This window comes from Sapajus apella, unplaced genomic scaffold (genome assembly GCF_009761245.1).
Source record: "Sapajus apella isolate SASKATOON/1434 unplaced genomic scaffold, GSC_monkey_1.0 scaffold18, whole genome shotgun sequence".
Lineage (NCBI taxonomy): Eukaryota > Metazoa > Chordata > Mammalia > Primates > Cebidae > Sapajus > Sapajus apella.
In genome coordinates this window covers 28158274-28180707 of record NW_022436958.1, presented here as the reverse complement: position 1 = coordinate 28180707, position 22434 = coordinate 28158274, and the positions used below count along the sequence as shown (strand labels likewise).

Genomic DNA, 22434 nt, shown 5'->3' with positions numbered 1-22434 from the left:
TACCATACATCAGAATCACTTGGAGGGTTGTCAAATGTGGATTGTAAGGCCCTGCCCTCAGTGTTTCTGATTATGTATGTCTCGGGTACTGCAGCCTTACATTTTGCATTTCTAAAAAGTTCCCAAGTACTACTGCTGCTGCTCTGAAACTATACTTTGAGAACCACCAGGCTAGCTCATCTGGGGCATGTAAGCCAAAGAAAAGAATTTGCGTTCATCAATGCACTGGAAGGCCAGTAAGGGATTAGAGAGATGTGATCTGATTTACATATTTTTTCTTGTTTTTCTCCCCCACTGACCTAATCCCATACATATTTAAAAGATCACTGTGACTACTACAGAGAAGAATAGATTTTAAGGAACAAGAGGAGAAACAGGAGAGACCAGTGAAAAGGCTATTGAAGCAGTTTGGGCAAAAAGAGATGATGCCTTAATTACCAGGGTGGCTGCAGGGAGCTGGTGAAAAGTACAGAAGCTCAGGATATGTTTTAGAGTTTAGATCCCAGGGACTTGTTCATGGATTGGAAATAGGACGTAAGGGACAGAGAGGAATTAAAATAGGCCTGCTTGAGGTTTTATTGCTTGAGTTAACTGGGTAGTTTGTGGAGCCATTTGTAGAGATGGGGAATAATATATGGGAATAATATAATAATAATTAGAGATAAAGAAGAGAATCATGTTGTGGTTATATAACATTTGAGATACCTATGGTACATCTAAATGGAGATAACCATGAGATTATTGGGTATAAAAGTCAGAACTCAATAAGCAAGTCAGGATCGGAGATGTGAATTTGACAGCCACTGACATATAGTGATATTTAAAGCCATGGAGTTTTGTGAAATCACTTGGAGGTGGGGGTTGTAGAAAGAGAAGAGAAAAAGGCTGAGAATGGACAACGCTGGGGTGCTCAACATTTAGAAATCAGAGGAGGTGAGGATGGAGTGACTGAGGAGTGGCAATGAAGAAGGAAGAAAACAGTAGATTGTGTGCCCACACAAAGAAGCCGAGGGAAGAGAATCCCTCACAGAGGACTTGAGCAGCTGTCAAATAGTGCTCAGTGTGACCAAGATGAGAGATAATTTTCTGTGATTTGGACCTTCATAGGTCATTGGTAACTGTGAGAATAAAAAAGTAATTTAAGAGTCACATAATGTTTTGGGTTTCTCCTTGTCAATTTTCATTACTGCATATCTTTTTAAGCCCTTTTGTCATATTCACTCTTTGAAATTAGGTTCATCAAGAAAAGAGAGCTTTTATTGTTTCTAATTGTATTCCCTTGAGCATATAATACAATGTTATGCCCACCTCTGAACAAATCTTATTTAATAAATTCTTCTGTTGTTTCATTAAACCCAGACAGAGAAAATGAGAAATTGTGTTGAGAAATTGGTCTTCAATTTATAATTGTAATACATAGTTTAGGGGCCATGAAAACACTGCCATTTATTTTGAAGGACTGCCTCATCAACACTTACAATAAATCCTATGTTTGATAATACTTTATGCTGAGAGAGGGTTACTGCTAAATTTATTTTTGCTCCTTAGACTGCAATACTTTAAAAGCCTATTGTTAAGACTGATAATTTGTTCTTATATTTTTGTCTTGAATATTGAAGCCATATTTCTGTATAGCTTTTCTGAATGAATCTATAAAAATACTTCATAAATACGTTAAATATAGCAAACTGATGAGATCCCATTGTAGTTGAGTAGCTTATTAAGGATGTAAGTATATCTTTGCTTTTTCAGATCAAGACTAGAATTGTGTTTTGCTGAGCTCTTTTATTCTCACTTTCTATCCATTTTAAGGATATTATATTTACAGTAATGGAGTAATGATTACAATGGGCACATGATTTTGGAGTGTCCTGCAAATCAAAATGATAAAAGACCAATCAGCAATAGAAGTAGGACACTAATTGAATTATGTGTTAAAGGGAAGTTCTGATATTTTCAAAATATATTATCGATTAATGCAAATTTTGCCTTAATTTTCATTAAGTATATTAATATTAAGTATAATATTGAGGTAATTATAATAAAGCAATGATTTACACAAGCAATAACTTAGTAGCTTGTTATTTTTAAGCTTGAATAATGAATTTTTGCCCTGATGTGGGGGAGTGTTCTTACTATAAATATCTTTCCAGTATAACCTCCTCTCCACCCACCCTTAGTGAAATTTGCTATTGTTTACTGTTAAGGGTAAAAGCCTCTAAAAAGTAGACACTAATAGTCAAACAAGGCCACTGGTGAAGAAAAGCATATGTGAAAATCTATTTGATAGGAAAACTGGCTCAGGCATTCCTGTTTAAAAGGGGTGAGGAGGCTTCAATGGCAGCTACTCTGATTTTTTAATATTTAAATATTTTTTAAGATGTAGTATTCTTAAGTATAGTTGTTATTGAATGTTAATGTTACTTTTTTCTCTTTATTTTTTATTATTAGAATTTCCTATATTTAGATTATAATACACATTTGATTGTTTTCACTGTACTTTTAACTTTGGGTGAAAATTTTGTTATTCCTTCAGGGTCTCTGACCAAAAAAAATAGTATTAGGAGAGTTGCTAGTAGGTAACGATATTTTCAAAATTTTGCTGGTGACTAAAAGGTCAAATAAGTTAAAGTCTTAAAGCTACTTAGGAATCAGGCCAAATCCAGGCTCCCACTGGTATTCTTTTCACTAGACTAGACTATGTAGCAAGCAAGCTAGATAAACACATTCATAAATTTAATGTGTATGGACCACAATTGGGAACTAACATATAATTGATCCTACAGGCTCTTCTTATCTAAATTCTACTTTTCTTTCAAGACCTGAGTCTCTTGTCTCTTTGAAGCATGCCTTGATTCTGCTACCTACCCCACACAGCTGGGCTCAGCTGTTTTTTTGACCTAAATTTTCAAAGTTATCATCTGTTTGATGACCCTTCTTTTTCCTTTTGCATTTGTTATTTAATTACACATAGCATCTTCTCAGGTGTATTGCTCATTCACTGTGGAAGGATCTTGATCTTATTAACATTGCTTTCCATTTTTCAGAAAAAAAAGTAACAAATATATTATTAAATTGTGTAACAACTGGACATATTAGGATGTTTTTCCTAGAAATCTTTTGTAAATGGCAGGGTGCGGTGGCTCATGCCTGTAATCCCAGCAGTTTGGGAGGCTGAGGTAAGAGGATTGCTTGAGCTCAGGAGTTCAAGACCAGCCTGGACAACATGGCAAAACCCCATCTCTAGTGAAAATACAAAAATTAGCTGGGCATGTGCCCTGTAGTAGTCCCAGCCACCCAGGAGGCTGAGGCATGAGAATTGCTTGAACCTGGGAGGTAGAGGCTGCATCGAGCTGAGATCTGCCACTGCACTCCATTCTGGGCAACAGAGCCAGCCACTGTCTCAAAAGTTCTGTGAGAATGGCTTTTCAACTAGTGCTTTTTCCTACTTTCCCTGTCTTAAAAGAAACTGCCTTACGTAGAGTGTTTAGAGATGGATTTTCATCACAGACTCAAACTACCTAAGGAAGTAAAACCGTCACACACATAGACATCACAACTGTGAGTCAGAGTTCATTGCGGTGTGCAGTAGACAGGGAACACTTCCCCAGAATTGCCAAGTTCTCAGTTATCCCTTGCTAATAAAACCAGTGTGTATTTTTCATTCATCTTATAAAAAATAAAACATAATCAGTCATTTTTTTTAAAATCCCAGACAAGTAATGCTGATATAAAAATTCATTTTATTTTGTAGTGGTAAGGACTCTTTTCCTTCCCAATTTTAGGCTTAGATAGTACATCTTCTGTCGAAAGTAGTCATTGAATTCACCCTTTCAGCAAATATCAGTGCCTACTATGTGGCAGGCATGGTCCCAGAGATTCTGTGCATTTGTACATGTGTGGACAAGGTGGTGGAGGCAAGTCCCTACTCTCATGGAATTCATTACCCTTTAATGGAAGGAGACATGATAAGTATGTTGCTCATTAACCCTGTGGCCAAAAGTAAAGCAGAGAGAGAGAGAGAGAGAGATGAGGTTGTTAAGGTCAGGAGCAGACTCTGTAGAGGGCCTTGCATTCTAGATGTGCTCAAGGAGAAGGCAAGAATCCTGAGATTGGATGCAGTGAGCCTAGGGAGACAGTCTTAGGTAACAGACTGGAGAGGCTGGAGGTAAGGGAGGAAGGAAGGACCTATTACAGATGGTCCCCTGCTTGCAATGGTTGGATGTATGATTTTTCAACTTTGCCGTGGGTTTATCAAAATGTAGCCTTATCATAAATTGAGGGACATCTGGATTTATGATCATTGAATTATGATTTTCTGATTCTGTGATTGGTTTATTGGGGGTATTTGGTATATTTTTGACTTATATTTTCCATTCCAGTTGGATTTATCGGGTGGTAACCCCATTGTAAGTAGAGGAACATTTGTATAGTACCCTAGATCTTTTTCTGGTTGAAGTAGGAAATCTTTGGAGAATGTGGGAAGCGAGGCAGTGATCTGACTTGTATTTTATTTCATTATTTTATTTACCTGTTTATCAACACATTCAGAGAAACTTGTGTAGTACTGTAATGAACTGTAGAAATGATCCCTGAAAGTTTAATCTTCTAACTTGTATTTCAAGAAGATCACTCTGGTTGCTATGTTGAGACTAGATTACAAAGTGACAAGGTTGGGAGCAGGGATATCAGTTGGCAGCTTGAGCAGAGGTGTTTGGTGATCCTTGTTGCTGGTGGATTCTGGGTCTATTTATGGTAAAAAGCTGGTGGAATTTGTAGGTGGATTGGATATATGTTTGTGAGAACCAAGATTTTTGACCTGGGCAAATGAAAGAAATGTGATTGGCTGAGATGGAAATACCTGGAGAGTCTTTTTAAAATTCATTTTTGTTGCTAATACCAAAGGAACTTTGTCTTTTGTTGTACTTTCTGACCAGTTTTTGCTGATATTTATGTAGGCTATTGACACTTTAGGATATGAACTTTGTAGCAACCCACCTTACTGAATTATCTTACTTATAAAATGTTTCAGCTGATTCACTCATTTCTCATCTCTTTGACTTCTCTGTGCAACTTTATCAAACCATTGAGTTCTAAAAAGTACCATTTTCTTTTATGGCTGTATTCACTTTCCTCTGCCTGAAATATCAGTTATTTCTTGCCTTTGCTATGTGTTTCTACACATTCTTCAAAGCCCAGCTCACGTTTCCCATCTGTAAAACATTTCTGGCTTCCTGGGAAAGTTACACTTTATTCCTGTGACCCAAAGCTGCAATCTCTGCATACCTGTGTTAGAGCAGTCATCAAATTTGATAGTATTTTGCCTGCTTGTCAATTCTTTGGGGCTATGAACCGTCAAGAATAGGAACTGAGTCTTGCTCATCTTTACCTTTCCAAAATAAATATTTGTTATACATGAGTGGTCAATTTCTGAAGATTTAAAAATTGAAATTTGACATTGGGGGGCATTTTTCTTTACACAGAGTTTTATTAGCTTTTATTCATTGTAATAATTTTTAAAATGTAGTTTTGTTGCTCTTGTAAAATGAGTCTTTTCTGAAGTACAATATATTTCTATTATTATACCACTAAGAGTCAAGGGCTTGTTATTTTAGTAAGTGAATTTACAGTGTACAATGAAGCAAGGAACCTTGCTTCTGTCTTTTCACGATGAGTCATATGTTAAAGGAGTTGGAGTTATGGGACCTTAAATTTTGAAAATACCAAATGGGTGGATGTTACATATTAACTTATAAAGAAGCCTTTTGATCTTGTTTGGTTCCTATGTTTGCCTAGCAAATAAAAATAGGAGGAATTTAAATCTATATTTTTCTGAGTGGAAAGGAGTAGTATTCATTGTTCTAAAACCAATTAGCCTTTTATAAAAGTAATATTTAAAACAATTTATTTGACAATGTTTTAAATAAAAACATAAATTTGTCATTACTTATAGTTTATTTTCACATTTTATTTTTTTCAACCCATCAAATCATTGAATTGGCCTATGTAAGTTCGGAATGTCTCCTATTTCTGATATGTTAGGGAAGAAGTTGTCTTGGTGATGCAAAAATATTTATTAGAAAATTATTTGTAATGTTTTTCATTGAAGTAGATATTTATCAAACAACCCATCATAGTTCATTGCTAGGTATAGTGGGAAATACAGCCATCCATAGCATGCTTCTTTCTTGCTTGCTTTCTTTGAGATAGGGTCTCACTATGTTGCCCAGGCTGGACTCAAACTCCTGGACTCAGTGGATCCTCCCACCTCAGTCTGCTGAGTAGCGGGAATCTCAGCTGTGTGCCACCACACCTGGCTAGCATGCTTCATGCTTCTTTTTTTGCTGGGAGTTATAAATGTACGTAGAGAGATGAAACTGGTGCCCAGAAAAAATATTTAAAAAGTTACATCTATGGAATTGGTTGTATGTGATATATCAATTCAAAGAAGGAAGAAATTTTGTGGAAGGGATAGTTTGGGGCAAGTGGGGTGGATTTAGCTAATATTTGAAGGATAAGGTAGGGTTTTTCTGAATAGAGAGGCCAGAACATACTAGATCAGAAACAAATAGGGTGAAAGGCCCAAAGGTAAGAGTTATTATGAAATGAGAGAATGAGATACTGATCTCTATCCTGAAACAGTAAGGATTTTTGTAATTTATCTCATCAAAGAAATTAAATTATCCTCTTGGCTTGCTATAACGAATACACGGTAAATATAAAATTTATTTATCATGTTTCTTTTTATTTCCAGGAAATGTAGGCATTGTATTCAAAACAAAATGCTGACTGGAAAAGGAAAAAATTCCTAATTCCACCATCCAACACTAACAGTTAACACCTTTGAACATTTTTTCTAGTTGAGAAAAACAGATACATACGCATTTTGGAGTTTATAAAATTAGATCGTATTAAAAGTTTACTTTAAAAACAAAATATATTTTGTGTTTTCTTTATATTTTAGGAGAAAACCAAAAGCCAAGGCACCACTTCCCCCAGCTGAGACCAAATACGCTGATGCCTCTTCAGCTGCTGATTCTGTAGAATCCACGGCTTTCATCATGGAACAGAAAGAAAACATGATAGATAAAGACATCGAACTCTCCGTGGCTCTACCTGGGGATATTATCAAATCTACTACTGTTCATGGCAGGTATGCTGGAGTGAATGAAATATCAGGACCTCCCTTTCTTATTCCACCACTGAAAGCCTCTGTAATATATATCTTGATGTTTGCTCTTTGACAAAACACTTCATTTATCACTCTGTTTAGTTACTTGTTAAAAATAAAAGAGTGCTAAAATGGTGGCAAAATTTTTCTACCAATGTTTTAATATCAGTGCTATAAATTCCACAAGCCCAATTAAATGACTCTTGAAATTTGGAACCATTTCATATTTCATTAGTTATTTAACAAGTTTTAAAAAATAAGCCTTTCCTGAAGGAATGGCCATCGGTTATATTGATTTTGTAAACCAAACTAACAAAACAAGCCCAGTGACCCCTAGGAAACTCCCATCCTTTTTTTTTCAAATTGTTCTTCCCACTTTAAGCTGCTTCTTTAAATTTGAGTTTACAGAAGTTAATAATTAAAAATATAATACTTTCTTATTTATCAAAACAGATCTGTCTATAAATTAATTGGCAGGGTTTTTTTATTTCATTGAATGATTTAATTAATTTATTTAAAATCTGGATGAGTTAAGTAGAAAAGTAAAATCAAACTTTATCCCAGCAAAAAGGAAAGATGTGATTTAGAAGACTGATATGTTTAAATACTTTTGTGAAAATTGGAAAAATGGAACAAAGCCAAGTGTAATTTTCCATTTCACTTTGAAGTGGAAAGTTACATGAACTATATAGACTTGGTCTTGTTCTTTCACCTTCAACTGCCTGTTTGTTATCAGGAATCCTCTTTTAGAAATTTAGGCTGTTTTGACCTTAGCAGAGTGTGTGTGTGTGTGTGTGTGTGTGTGTGTGTGTGTGTGTGTGTGTGTGTGTGTGTGTGTTGTGTATCAGGAAAAGAATATATTGGATATTGCATTCTTACAATCTGGTTTTGTCTAGAGAAACTTATTCAAGATAACCTTAATTTTAAGATTTATCATGAAAATCATGTGTAACTTTACAGATTATTGAAAAGTAGATGAAGACAAAATAGTTCAACTTTAGCAAATAATATAGTATTATTTAACTCTGATTAAATTTGAGGAAGTTGCATTTTGCCATTTATTTTGTATCGAAAGTCATTTTGGAGACCACACGTTGAGCCCTATTTGTGAGATTGAAAAACCCGTGTCAGTGGTAGGCTCCTACCTGCAGCTCTGAATGACCTCTTCTGGATGAGGAAGACATCTTGAAAGTTAGAGACAGTGGCCATCATCATCAATTCTTGAAATAATATTACTCTGGTTTTAAAAGGATAATGGATCTGGCTGGGGGTAATAAAGGCAATTCCTTTTTTAATTTTTATTTTGTTTTGTTTTTCCTGAATTCAAAGTAAGTAAAAAAAAAAAAAAAGTCAGCATTTTTTCTAGTTCTTTAGGGTTGCAGGTGACACTGGTTTCATCACAAATAGTCCTCAAAATTTCTTCTTGGGGATGTACCGGTCATCTATTTGTATTGCCTTATTCTCTGTTTGCTATCAGTGAGTCTCTGTGTTCTTCAACTCTTTTTTTTTTTTTTTAAACCTCAGTGACTTTAATATCAGAAGCATGGTTTTTCTCTTTGTCCTGTCACCCGTCATAGTTATTTTAGACTTTTCCACATGCCACCCTGAGTTAATTTTTCTTCTGTTTCTTCAACTCTGGAAACCAAGATCCATGGTCAACTTCCCTATTTCCACCAGAGAATGGTGGAATCTCATCACTTTAAAAATGTTCCATTTCTGAGATCTTAGGGTTCCTTATTTGAATACAACCTTTTTAAACGTCTAGCTTACCCACTTTAACTGAATTTGTTCTTCATCTGCCTCGGGTCTAATTTATGACTCTTCTGTAGGATGCTGCATTTTTCTTCATGTCTAAATTTTCTTCATGTCTATTTTTTATTTATACCTGATAGATTCTGCATCACTCACTTCTCCTACATTTGTACTTACAAAGACCATAGATTTTTCCCATCCTGTTCCAGCATGTTTGTCTCCTCAGTTCCCTAAATCTGAGTAATTTTCCGTCAATCAGCTTTGTGTTTCTGCACTGCCAACTGTTGAATTGCTGCGTTTCCTTATCTATGAAAATGTATTATAGCTGAATTAATAGGATTAAATAAGATACCATATATTTTGCTATAATTAAATGAAATACTATCAGTGCTGGGTGTGTATTGGCTTCCTCCATTTTTTTTTTTTTTTTTTTTAATTGGGAACGGCTTTTCTTAACCCTGGGCTCTTTTCATTTACCTTGCACCCTCAGATTAATCTAAAACACCTTTCTGTTTGTGACACTACCTTTGATAAAAGACTGCGGGATAGCAATTCAATACCAAATTAAAGAAATCCAAACTACCAAACCCGGAGATTGGGACACCTTATTTTCTTCTCCAAAATTAAGTAGGCTTTGCCTTCGCCACCACTCTCCTTTGTATATCTTTGTTTTTTTTTTTTTGAGACTGAGTCTTGCTCTGTCGCCTTGGCTGGAGTGCAGTAGTGCAATCTGGGCTCACTGCAACCTTCACTTCCTGGGTTCAAGCAATACTCCTGCCCCAGCATTCCAAGTAGCTGGGATTACAGGTATGCACCACCATCCCAAGCTAATTTTTGTGTTTTTATTAGAGATGTGGTTTCCCCATGTTGGCCAGGGTGGTCTCGAACTCCTGACCTCAGGTGATCCATCCACCTCAGCCTCCCAAAGTGCTGAGATTACAGGCATGAGCCACTGCACCCAGCCCTCCTTTGTGTATACTAAGCTTCACCACATGACTGTTTGCTCTTCCTTTGTTCTTCAACAAATACTCTCTTTCCTTTACCTCCATACCTTTATGAACTAACCCCACCCCATAACTCACTACCCTCATTTTCTCTAGTTTATATAGCTCAGGTGATGTATTTTATATAAAGTCTCCCTGATCTCCCCAGAATTGATGGTTAACTCTGGCTTCCAAGCTCTTCTGACACTTTATACCATATTTATTACCTATTGTTCTATGCTGCAATGTATGTGTAGGTCTTCTTGAAGAAACCACAGAGCTGTGAGAATATCATTACTTTTCTTTATAATGCCTAGCACAGTTTCTTGCAATTTAGTAGGCATTTCATAAATTTATCAAAATGAATATTGTCTTCCTAAACCCTTCTGTGTAGATGGAGGTAGCAACATAATGCTGTGAGGAAGCACTTGGAATGAGTCCTAGTTGTTTTGCCAGCATCTTTTAAGTAAAGATATTTTCTCCAGGCATATAGCAAGGAAGGAATGCCCCAAATTCTGATTGCTTTTTAAATTTTGTTTAGGGTTGAAGAGTTTTTCTGAGACTAGAATTTATATCAGTGGTTCTTTCTTTCTTTCTTTCCTTTTTCCTTCCTTCCTTCCTTCCTTCCTTCCTTCCTTCCTTCCTTCCTTCCCCGTCTTCCTTCCTTCCTTCCTTCCCTTCTTTCTTTCTTTCTTTCTTTCTTTCTTTCTTTCTTTCCTTCCTTCCTTCCTTCCTTCCTTCCTTCCTTCCTTCCTTCCTTCTTTCTTTCCTTTCTTTCCTGCCTGCCTCCTTTCTTCCTTCCTTCCTTCTTTCTTCCTTTCTTTCCTTTCTTTCCTTCCTGCCGTTCTTCCTTCCTTCCTTCCTCCCTCCCTCCCTCTCTCTCTCTCTCTTTTCCTTCCTTCCTTCCTTCCTTTCTTCTTTCTTTCTTTCTTTCTTTCTTTCTTTCCTTCTTTCCTTTTCTTTTCTTTCCTTTTCTTTTCTTTTCTTTTCTTTTCCTTTCTTTTCTTTCTTTTTTTTCTTCTTTCCTTTCTTTTCTTCTCTTTTTTTCATTCTTCAGGGTTTCAGTTGCCCAGGCTGGAGTGCAGTGGTAAGATCTGTGCTCACTGCAGCTTCTGCCTCTCAGGCTCAAGCAATCTTCCCCCCTCAGCCTCCCAAGTAGCTGGCACCATAGGCGTGTGCTACCCCACCCAGCTAACTCTAGTATTTTTTGTAGAGACGGGATTTTCCCATGTTACGCAGCCTGTTTCTCGGTGATTTTACTACGGGGTTTCATTTAGGGACTTTGTTCTCAGTAGTTTTATAATTCAGAAATGACTCATTGATGCAGTGACTAATTTTCTATTTTAAGTGTTTTGATTTAAAGTAATTGTATGATTCTCAATATCTTAAAAGTGTGATTCTGGGATATCTTAATGTGATCCAATATGTTTTAGAGTTTGAGTGGGGGTATCTTAAAAGTATGACTTAGGATATCTTTATGGCATGATTAGGGCTGTCTTGAGTGTCACAGCTACTACGGCTCATTGTTTCACAAAACTGTGTAACAATAACAACAAAAGGAAGTGTTCAAATAGAAAATTATGTTCTACCTCTGAAAAATGTTAATTACCTAATGAGAAGACTCATAATAACAAAAATAAAATTTCTTCATGGCTTTGTTACTACAATAAAAAAAATCTCAACAGAATAATACAAGAATTTGGTGGAGGACTAAAAAATTAATTTTAAGTGTATGAGAGTTTCTTAGATAAACAGAGTTCTATATGTAACTCTGCAAAGTCTTTAATGCAGTTTTTGAGAGCATCCTTTCTGAATTTGATTTTTTGAATAGTATTATTTATTACGGTTTTACTGTGAAGAATAGTGCCAGTATTAGACTGAAATACAGATTTCTAAAACTTACATACCTCACTTCACTTTTCGGAAATACTTTTCCCACCCAAAATGTATTCTTTGGGAGTATTTTTGGAAAGTCCCCCTCATACATCTCATGCAGAGGTGGGCTCAGGATGTTCTGTTTGGGGCAATGTGAGTGCACAGTGGTATCTTCAGAAGAATGCACTTGTTTGTACATTGATTTTCAACAAAGAGCTTATTCAGATTAGGGAATACAGTGGGGTTGGAGGTGGTCATAGACTTTATGCTCAGGGAGAAACTTTTATTCTGAGTTAGGTTGATAGCCATCTGCCAGCTCAACTATTTTTGGTACCAGAACTTGACCAAAAGTCACCATGTCTCTACTATCTTGCCTTTGTGAGCCTCTGCTTACACCGAGGGGAGCTGCCATGCTAACCTGAAAACTCTTGGGCATTTTTGCATATCCTGATACCATGGATGGCTGGATTGAAGGAAGGAGGAATAATAATAATAATAATAATTATTATTATTATTTGAGATGGAGTGTTTCTCTGTCACCAGGCTGGAGTGCAGTGGTGCGGTCTCGGCTTATTGCAACCTCTGACTCCCTGGTTCAAGCAATTCTCCTGCCTCAGCCTCCCAAATAGCTATAATTACAGGCATGCACCACCATGTCCAGCTAATTTTTTGTATTTTTAGTACAGATGGGATTTCACCATGTTGGCCAGGATGGTCTTGATCTCCTGACCTCATGATCCGCCTGCCTTTGTCTCCCAAAGTGCTAGAATTACAGGGTTGAGCCACCACGCCTGGCCTAAAATATTTTATTTACAAATAAGATATAGTATATAAGATATAATATAGGTATATAAATGTGTGCATCTATGTATAGACTTGTGTATACCAAATCCAAAATCTCAAATGCTCCAAATTCCAAAACTTTTTGAGTGTGAATATGATGCTCAAAAGAAATATTTATTGGAGCATTTCAAATTTTGGGTTTCCAGATTAAGGATGCTCAACTTGTATAATTCAGATATTTCAAAATCTGAAAAAATGTGAAATCTAAAACACTTCTTGCCTCAAGCATTTTGGATAAGGGATACTCAACCTGTTTCTGTGTATATGTGTATAATACATACACTTGATAAACTAGCAGTTCTTTGCCCTTCTAAAAATGAACATTAAAGGATACTCCTGTTACAGAACAGGCTGGCTCTTCTCAGAAGATGCCATACTTCACAACAGCATAAGCAGTGGTGTCTGCTAGTACTTGGGAAAAGTTAATTTTTAATGAAAATAGGCTTACAGACTAAACCGATATAGACACCACATAGAATAAGGAAACATGTGGGTACATTTGTATATGATTCTAGGTCTTCATGTTGTGGTCGAGTGTCTGCTTCATAAGTAATTATTCCTCATTTAATAGGTATTAGTTCATTTTTCCTCTTTTCCCTTTCTCTAGGCTATCCTTTTATTTTTATTTTTTAATTTATTTTTTTAAATTTTTTTGAGACAGAGCCTCACTCTGTCACCAGGCTGGAGTGCAGTGACCCGATCTCAGCTCACTGCAACCTCCCACTCCTGGGTTCAGGCGACTCCCCTGAGTCAGCCTCCCAAGTAGCTGGGACTATAGGCATGCACCACCAAGCTGGCTATTTTTTTGTGTTTTTAATAGAGATGGGGTTTCAACATGTTGACCAGGATGGTCTCAATCTCCTGACCTCATGATCCGCCTACCTCAGCCTTTCAAAGTGCTGGGATTACAGGCGTGAGACACTGTGCCTGGCCTCTCTGGGCTACACTTTTAAAGCAAAATGTTCAGTTTGGGATATCTGGTAAGATTGACACGAATCTTTAACCTGTAGAGAGAGCATTCTATGGCCATGCTATCACACTTTCTTTCCTACAAGAGGGAGGAAGAAATAAGCACCACTTTTTAACAGAGGAGGATATTTCTTTTATGCCCCTACCACAAATAGGAATTTATTTTGATTCGAGCACACGTGAGATGCTATAAATGAAGACACAAAGAAAGCACAGAACTCCAAGCTAGAAGTCCCAACTAGAAGTTAGTTTGTTCTAGACTTGCTGTGTGATCTCAAGCAAGTCACCTCACCTCTCTGAGCTTTTCCCATAAAATAACCCAAAGACATGCTGCACATGATTTCCAGCCTGATTTGCCTGTTCCATAGTACCAGTTAAAAGCAGAGTTGAGCCTAAGCCCGCGGTTTTGACTGGCATAGAATGGGTCTACTAAGGAACTCTGGAGCGTTTTACAGGGATTACAGCGCCACCTATTGGGAATAAATAGACTATGAAAAATGGCAAGTTGAATCTGTGTAGGGTTTTTGCTTAAAAAAAAGACTAACAGAACAGTATGGCTCTAGAAAATTTTTAAAGTTCACATCACATTTATATTTATTGAGAAGTGTCTAATGATGACAAATGTGTGATAAATATATGTATATAGCAGGCAAATTAATTTTTTTAAACTGCCAAAAATCTATAGTATGGTATAAACCATGTTTAACTCTACAAGATGCTTAAATTTTGGTTTAGATCCTTATTCTGCTTTAAAAAAGTTGCTTTAAATTGCTTTAAACAAGTTACTGTAATTCCTGTAAAAAAGCTGGCATTTTAACTGTACAAGCATTTAAGCATAACAGTAATACTTGAGTTTTTAATTGGTACTACTTGAGTGTTTAATCATCCTGTCATCTAGGTTCTGTCACTGCCCTCCCATGTCCCCCATGGCCCTGAGCCCAGGAGAATGTCAGCCTCTGTCACCTGCCTGCTCCCCTGTTTGGGAAAGGGGTGACAAAGCATTCACAAATGTCCTCAGAACATTGTTCCTGGCAGGGCAACCCTCTTCTTTTTGCTTTCCTGGCATCTACAGCTTATAATAATGACCCTTTTCAATTTTTGTTGTTTAGCTTAATTTAATCTTTTAATTTTTCTAGAGACAGGGTCTCACTCCATTGCTCAGGCTAAAGTGCAGTGGTGTGATCATAGCTCACTGCAGCCTTGAACTCTTGGCTCAAGTGATTGTCCTGCCTTGGCCTCCCAAAGTGCTGGGATTACAGATGTGAACCACCGTGCTCAGCCTTAATTTTAGTTTTTAAGTGTGACTACAAGTGCAATAATTAGATGTTCTAGAAAGTTGGAAACTGCAGATAAGCCAAAAAATTGTAAATGCAATTTCACTAAATGGGCAGATTGCAACTTCTAACATTGTAGTGTCTAACCTTTTATTCATATGCATGCACATATATGTCCATACATCTATATATGCACTCTTCTTTTTTACAACAATGTGGTATTATATTGAACATGCTATTTGTAACCTGCTTTTTTTCAGTTAATGATTTTCATCTTTCATGTCAATAAATTTTATCTTATCCTTTGTCTATATTCAAATTACCCCAATTACAGTGAGATATATTTGTAGTATTTTTGCTTTCATAAGGGCCATGTTGTGTGTTTAGTAGGTGTGTTCTTAAATCAAAATTTTTATGATGGCAATTATTTATAACTAGCTCTGAGTATAACACCCAAGATAAATGACCAGATAGAATTCAAAATGATGACTTTCTAAAAATTGTGGGGTTTTTTTTACATTTAGTAATATCTATTTTTAGTATGTTAAGAACTTACCAGATTAGTAATCTGACCTATTACTAATTATCTTCAAATCTTAATTGTGTGTGTTACTTTCTTCAAAATATTTCTTACAGCATAATAAGCACTCTAAATTTTGAGACTGGGTCTGTTTGTTTTGTGTACGCGGTCTATTTCATTTCTTGCACACATGGAGAGAGCCCTGCTTCATTTTTTGAACTCATTACTGAACTATATGGTTTAGCATAAGATCGATAAACATCAGCGGCAATAGAGAATGTTGTAAAATTTCTGCACTATTACTGGTATGTATAATTGGGTTGTTGGTGTGCATTTATAAGGTACAGATATGAAATTAATCTGGGAAATTGTTATCTATTTCTGAAAGAAGTGAGAAATCTCATAGGGATTTCTTCATTTCAAAGAAGAGCTTTTAGAGTCTTAAAAAAAAAAATCTCCCCTCCAGAAAATTATTATATTGTCTTACAAGAGAAAAACATCTGTAAATAATGTTAATGCAAAGCAGACTCTGCTGACTAATAAAATAAACCATAATTCAGTGTGGTGTGATAATATAAAGGAGTGATGATAATCCTCCAATCCTTTTCTACTTTTAATAATTTGCCTCAGGTTTCAGATGGCCTGCTCACATGCACTTCTGCCTTGAAAAACAGGAAGACAGGCATCTTTTCTGTGGTGATCCTGTGGTCAAACCCATTAGCCAGCTGCCTTCAGGTGCATCAGCTCAGGGATGATTATCCAACCAGAATTGTTATCTTTGGCAGAAGTAGTTTGGCATCCAGGTGGATAATTCTCAGCTACATTCAAGAGATGATTTCAATTCCTGTGGGTGCACTCTGTGATTAGTTGCCCAGTGGCAGATCCACTGGATGCAGGACCTGCTTAAAAGTTAATGTCCTACTTTTATAGTGTTATGGCTCCTTTATGGTAAAGCTAGACAGTAATTCTCAACCTCAAAATCTTCTGGTCAGGGTCAGCTCTCCTGTGTTACAGTGTTGAATGCTGTAATACTTAAAGCATTCAAACTAGCCTGAGCCTGTTTTGGGAAAAGATCTTAACCTCTTTTAATGCTTATGTCTCACCTTTGTGTAAAGATGGCCTGGCTTAGGCAAAACAAGCTTGTTAATTATAAAAAAACAACAGAGCTTTTACCACGTTGTTTTTTTTTTTTTTTTTTTTTTAAAGCATACGAATCTCCTTTCAACAAGAGTGCTTTCTCATGTTTCAGTTGTATTGTTCTGCTTTGCATTTGAGCTCATTGACTTTCAAGCAGAATTAATCACTGTTTCCTCTGAATTCCTCATTCGACAACAGTGACCTAAGTAGGTGCCTAAAGATTATTAAGTTGCGGTCCTGCTAGAGGGGAGCTCACATCCATGTACACAGAACCCAGACAACTTCTTGAGATCACTCAGCTGCTCCACATCTAAATAAGATTGGCCCTGTTCTACCTCCTGTGCAAAGTTCAATCCCCTTTAAAACCTTATTGTAAACTTATTGTAAAATCTTACTGTAAACTCCCAAGAGTTTTATGTTCTTGGGGCCACCTCTGGCTCTGACTTTATATCTTACCACCTCTGGATTCTTATTTTTCAGTTTCTACTTTTGGAAGGTCCTGCGTTTTCTTTATTTGATGCCTCCCAAGGCTACCAGAACCTTGGTGATGGCTTGTGAGTTACAGTAAGCACTCACATAGCAACCCGTTGAAATTTGCATTTTAGGCCTCTGGTTAGGTGCTTTCAGCAACCCTGCCACTTTGTAATGTTCCTGCAATCCTGGCATCTTTCTACTGGCTAGCTTCTTTCTGTCTCTGTCTCCTTTCTGCATTGGCTTCAATCCTATCAGCCCCCTACAAAATATACGCAGAATCTGACTAGTCCAGGCCACCACCATCTCCCACCTAAATTTTTGCAATAACCTTGTAGCTGCTGCCCCAGGCTATTTTCAATACAAAAACCAGACTGAAATCCTTTTAAAAAGCAGAATAGATCACATCACTCCTCAGAACTCTTTGGAGACTTTCTGTCTCAGTAAAATCTCAGGTCTTCACTTGAAAGGCCTTTAAATACTACAAGATTAACACTCTGATTTCATGCCTATTGTTTCCACCTCAGCCAACTAGTTTCTGTTTTTCTTTAAACACTTAGAGCACATTCCTGCCTCAGGGTTTTTGTACTTGTCAAAGCTATCTTTCCCCCATATACCCCAGTCCCTTCAAGGTCTCTATTCTGATGTCATTTATCAATTAGGACATCTCTAACTTCTTTCCATATATATATACATTTTTTTTTATGAGAGCATGTATCACTATCTGATATTTTATGTGTTTTACTTGTTTCTTAATTCTCTTCTCTCTAGATCAGCATTTCATAAACGTCATAAACTACAGGATGATCAGAATAGGCCAGAGTGCCTGTCAAAGCACAGATTGCTGTTCCTCATTCCCAGAGTTTCTGATTAATGATCTGGGCAGGGGCTTGACAATTTGCATTTCTAAGAAGTTCTCAGCAGATACTGATGCTGGTCTATGTATCACACCTTGAGCACCAGTGTATATAGAATGACTCTGTTCAGTATGGTAGCCATTCACGATATGTGTCTACTTATATTGAATTTAAATGAAGTTGAATATCTTAAAAATTCAGTTTGGGAGTCCACTAGCTCAGTAGCCACTGTGTTAGACAGTGCAGATATAGAACATTTCCCTCAATGCAGAAATTCCATTGGGCATATTGCTGTAAAACACAGACTACATAAAGATCCACATGGAGCTTACTTCAGTGTAAGAAATCAGGTTAGATACATAACTTTTCTTTTTCATCCAACAGTCAATTTTCCTAGATACCACTTTTTGAAAATTTAGTTGTTTCCCAGAAAAAAATTCATATGCAGTGTTAAATTCCCATATGTAATTATGTCTATTGCAGAACTTTCTGGCCTGTTGCATTTATCTGTCTGAGAATAGGAATATTTTCAAGACAAAATTGGCTTCTGTAATTTTTGAATAAAAAATTGAACCTGGAATTATAGAATGAGAGAATAAAATCATAAAGAAGTTTTGTGGTTTTCAGCTGCCTTTCAAAGAGACATTTTTTAGAAGAAAACACATAGGCAGTGTTGAGTTCAAAGGTCATGATATAGTCTGCAACTTTTTTCTCATGAAATCTGATACAGTGTGTAAAGTTTCTAGAAAATAAAATAACTGAGGGAATAGGCCATTATATTAATATTCTTGACCCATTATCACCCCATTTATTAGATTAGAAAATGTATCACAGATAGAAATACCAACATTTCTACACAAAGTATCAAATTGTTCTAAGTTTTTGAAAAAATTGAAAATGTACATTTTCTTAAATGTTCATATGTTTATACATAATGGATGAAAATTATGGCATAAAAATAGGGATTAAAAAAAACAAAACTTTAATAACTTTTTGTCTTGTTAATTTATTGTGTATTTCTAGCAAAGATTCCAAAAACTGTATAAGAAGTAAAAGATGTTGGAAGAATAAGCTTTAATGTTTTTACATTTATTACTTGATACATTTGTATAAGGAGAGAAAGAAATACAGTATGGATGTATCATCATTTACTCATAGACAACAGCAGACAGCTACCCATTCAGTTGGCAAGGAAAGCTCTCTCCTCCTCCAGCTAAACTGTATTTATAATTATATTTAACTAGACATTACCTAATCTTTCTTAACTTTATTTACTATCAAAGAAGGTCCTATTTCCAAGTCTGGAATTGGTATGTGGCATCCAATTGCTTTTGTAGAGAACCGTATTACCAAAAAATCAGCTTCCACAAGACCGTTTTGCTAGTCTCTCTCTAGATGAAATTTCAAATGCACTGTTAAAAGGCAAAACATGGGCAATATAGATACATGTATGACCATAGTCTATGGCTCAAAGGAAGGATGTAAAACTCTTAAATATTATGCAACCATCTAATAAAGATACAGGGAATGTATTTTGAGAACTGAAATGTATTCATTGGAATGTTTTTTTTATTTTTTTTCATTGAGTGACTTATAGCCTTTGATTTATTTTTCTAAATATATATACAAATAATGGGGTGCTACTTGTATGTGAGGGAGGATAAGGGAGGCATGACGGACCATTGAGAAACATACTCCTTATTTCATAGAGATTGGACTGACCTAGGAGTAGGCAGCAACCACAGAAAGTGAGTAGAAATTGGGACTGAACACGGGATGATCTGAAATCTATGTAATGTGTTGTTTGACTTCAAGACCATACAATGTCAGACAACGAATCCTTCCCCACCTCTGCAGGAGACTTCTTGTCTATAAGAACTGCATCAGAGGCTGCAGGCCTAGGAACTCACTGGGGGTGATGTGCAATATGAAAACAGGTGCGCTAAAGTAAAAGTAGCATACTGAATGGTGGGATTTTTAGCTCCATTTCACTGTCACGTTCCTGAAAGCCAGTAGCCAGGTTTATATCTCTAGTCAATAAATTGAAGAATCACTTTTTACCAATATGTGCATTTCCCTTTTGAAGTGGGATGCAGATGGCAGACTACCCAATTACCCTAAAGTGAATCCCATGAACCTAACCTCCATCCATAAAAATAGGATTTTCACACTGTGGTTTAGTGCCTTATTCTTAAGTGTGAACTAGAAGCTTAGGATCACATGACATTTGGGGAAAGCACATGCTACCAAATATTTTTTAGTTTGCTTTCCTTAAGAGCTGACAGTATTAAGAAAGACTCAGAGACTATGTTGTTCTGTTAATAATATGAATGAAAATATGTCTGTATCAACAATGAGAGTCTATGGAAAGGGAAGCAAAAAATTAGTAAGTATCCCTGAATCCCAAGTTGGGTATGTAAGTTTCTATAGAAATAAGTACTGTATCACTAATAGTATTTCACATTCATTCATTATTTGAAATTATCTCATGCATTTAGTTCATTTTATTTTCTAGCATAAGAGCTGGTAAACTTTTTCTGTCATGGGCCAGGGAGTAAAAATAGTAGGCTTTGTGGGCTATGGCTACATAGTACGTGGGGTCACCCTACTCCATTATGCTGTTGTAACTAACACAAAAGCAGCCTCAGACCTTATGTAAACAAACGGGCATGGCTATTTTCCAATACAACTTTATTTACAAAAACAGACTATGGGCCCACTTTGACCTGCACGTTGTTGTTTGCTGACACTTGGTTGAGTCCATCCAGCAGAGTATTAGATCTATGAGAACAGACATCCATACATTGGAGTACTGTGATTCCAGTGCCTACAGAATATACATAATCTTGAATGATTAAAGAACTTGTCCTACACCCTTTAGGTTTGTGTGGAATTCCTATGTAGATATTTAAGTCTGTTTTCTACAGCCAAAAAGGTGGTGGTGGTTGTTCCAAATGGTTCATTCTTATTAGAATTATTACAATTCATAGCTAAAGACTGCCAATAAAACCATGTGTTGTGAAGGACTGCTCTTGGGTAGGGAAAGAACTCCTCCTCCTGAAATTTATAATGTGGAAACAATTTGGTAAAAACGTAAAAGTCGTTGTTGAACTAGTACTAGGATCTATGCTCTCTTGACTATCCCAGGACTTTTTAACTATTACAATTTTGTCTGTTTAAGTATCTTATAGTTCAATTTTTTTTGTAGTTAGATTATTTTTGTTACAATTATTAAGACAGGGTCTTACTCTGTTGCCCTGGCTGGAGTGCAGTGGTGTGATCTCAGCTCACTGCAACCTCAACCTCCAGAGCTCAAGTTCTTCGCTGGCCTCCACCTCCTGAGTAGGTGGGACTACAGACACACTAGCAGAGCAGGCTAATTCTTTTATTTTTTGTAGAGACAGGGTCTTGCCATGTTGCCCAGGCTGATCTCCAACTCCTGGGCTCAAGCAGTCCTCCTGCCTCAACCTGTAGTTCAATTTTTAAGCTGCTTTCCCAAATACTAGTTTGTAGCCCTGTTTATCTATTGAAGAAAAGCATTCTAAGAAAATCCTCAAAACAATAACAGGTAATCAAATACTCTTGTTTTGCAGTAAACCTATGATGGACTTGTTGATATTCCTTTGTGCACAGTATCACTTAAATCCATCAAGTTACACGATTGATCTGTTGTCAGCTGAACAGAATCACATTAAATTTAAGCCAAATACACCAATAGGAATGTTGGAAGTAGAGAAAGTAATTTTAAAGCCAAAAATGTTGGATAAGAAAAAACCTACACCTATAATACCGGAGGTAAGAATTCCACTGTAGATGTTGATGTCTTATGGCTAAAATGTTAAGTTGATTTTTCAGCCATTAGCAGCAGCTCATTATAAATGAAATAAAAATGGACTTTCCTGATCAAATGTGATGTGAATGTGGGTATTATGTTTTTCTAGGCCACTTTGTTTAAGATTCAGTTGGCTATTGAGCTTTGGATTAAATAGAATTTGGGCAATTTTTAGATTTAAGTGCCCTAAAATGATCACTATGATTGCATAAGAATGTACCAATTATAAATGATTTGTATTTTAAAGTATTCTTTTTTTTTTTTTTTTTTTTTTTTTGAGATGGAGTCTTGCTCTGTCACCAGGCTGGAGTGCAGTGGCGCAATCTCGGCTCACTGCAGCCTCCACCTCCTGGGTTCAAGCGATTCTTCCACCTCGGCCTCCTGAGTTGCTGGGACCACAGGCACGTGCCTCCACGCCTGGCTAAATTTTGTATTTTTAGTAGAGACAGGGTTTCACCATGTTGGCCAGGATGGCCTCGATCTGATCTCTTGACCTCCTGATCCGCCCACCTCGGCCTCCCAAAGTGCTGGGATTACAGCGTGAGCCACCGTGCCCACCTAAGCTACTCTTTTTAAAAAGTATTTTATATGTAAAGGAAGGTTTTAGAATCTTCATGAAAATTCCTGTAAGAATTTCTTAAAATAATTTTTTGGCTTCTGTATACTTGGTAAGCAGCAGTTGTAACTTTCTAATATCTATTCGTGTGTGTGTGTGTGTGTGTGTGTGTGTGTGTGTGTGTGTGTGTGTGT

General features: G+C 36.6%; 1 protein-coding gene across 9 annotated transcripts in view; it reads left to right on the top strand.

The window, feature by feature from the left end:
- Positions 1 to 22434, top strand: part of COBLL1 (cordon-bleu WH2 repeat protein like 1) — a 163082-nt gene that overhangs the window by 93328 nt on the left and 47320 nt on the right. For 8 of the 9 annotated variants that reach the window (XM_032286573.1, XM_032286575.1, XM_032286576.1 and 5 more), the window contains 2 exons: positions 6965 to 7153; positions 21446 to 21647. In XM_032286573.1, the coding sequence (XP_032142464.1) occupies positions 6965 to 7153; positions 21446 to 21647 (391 nt within the window). Of the gene's footprint in view, positions 1 to 3391; positions 4146 to 6964; positions 7154 to 21445; positions 21648 to 22434 lie in introns of those variants that run through there. The other variant, XM_032286572.1, reaches the window with a different exon arrangement.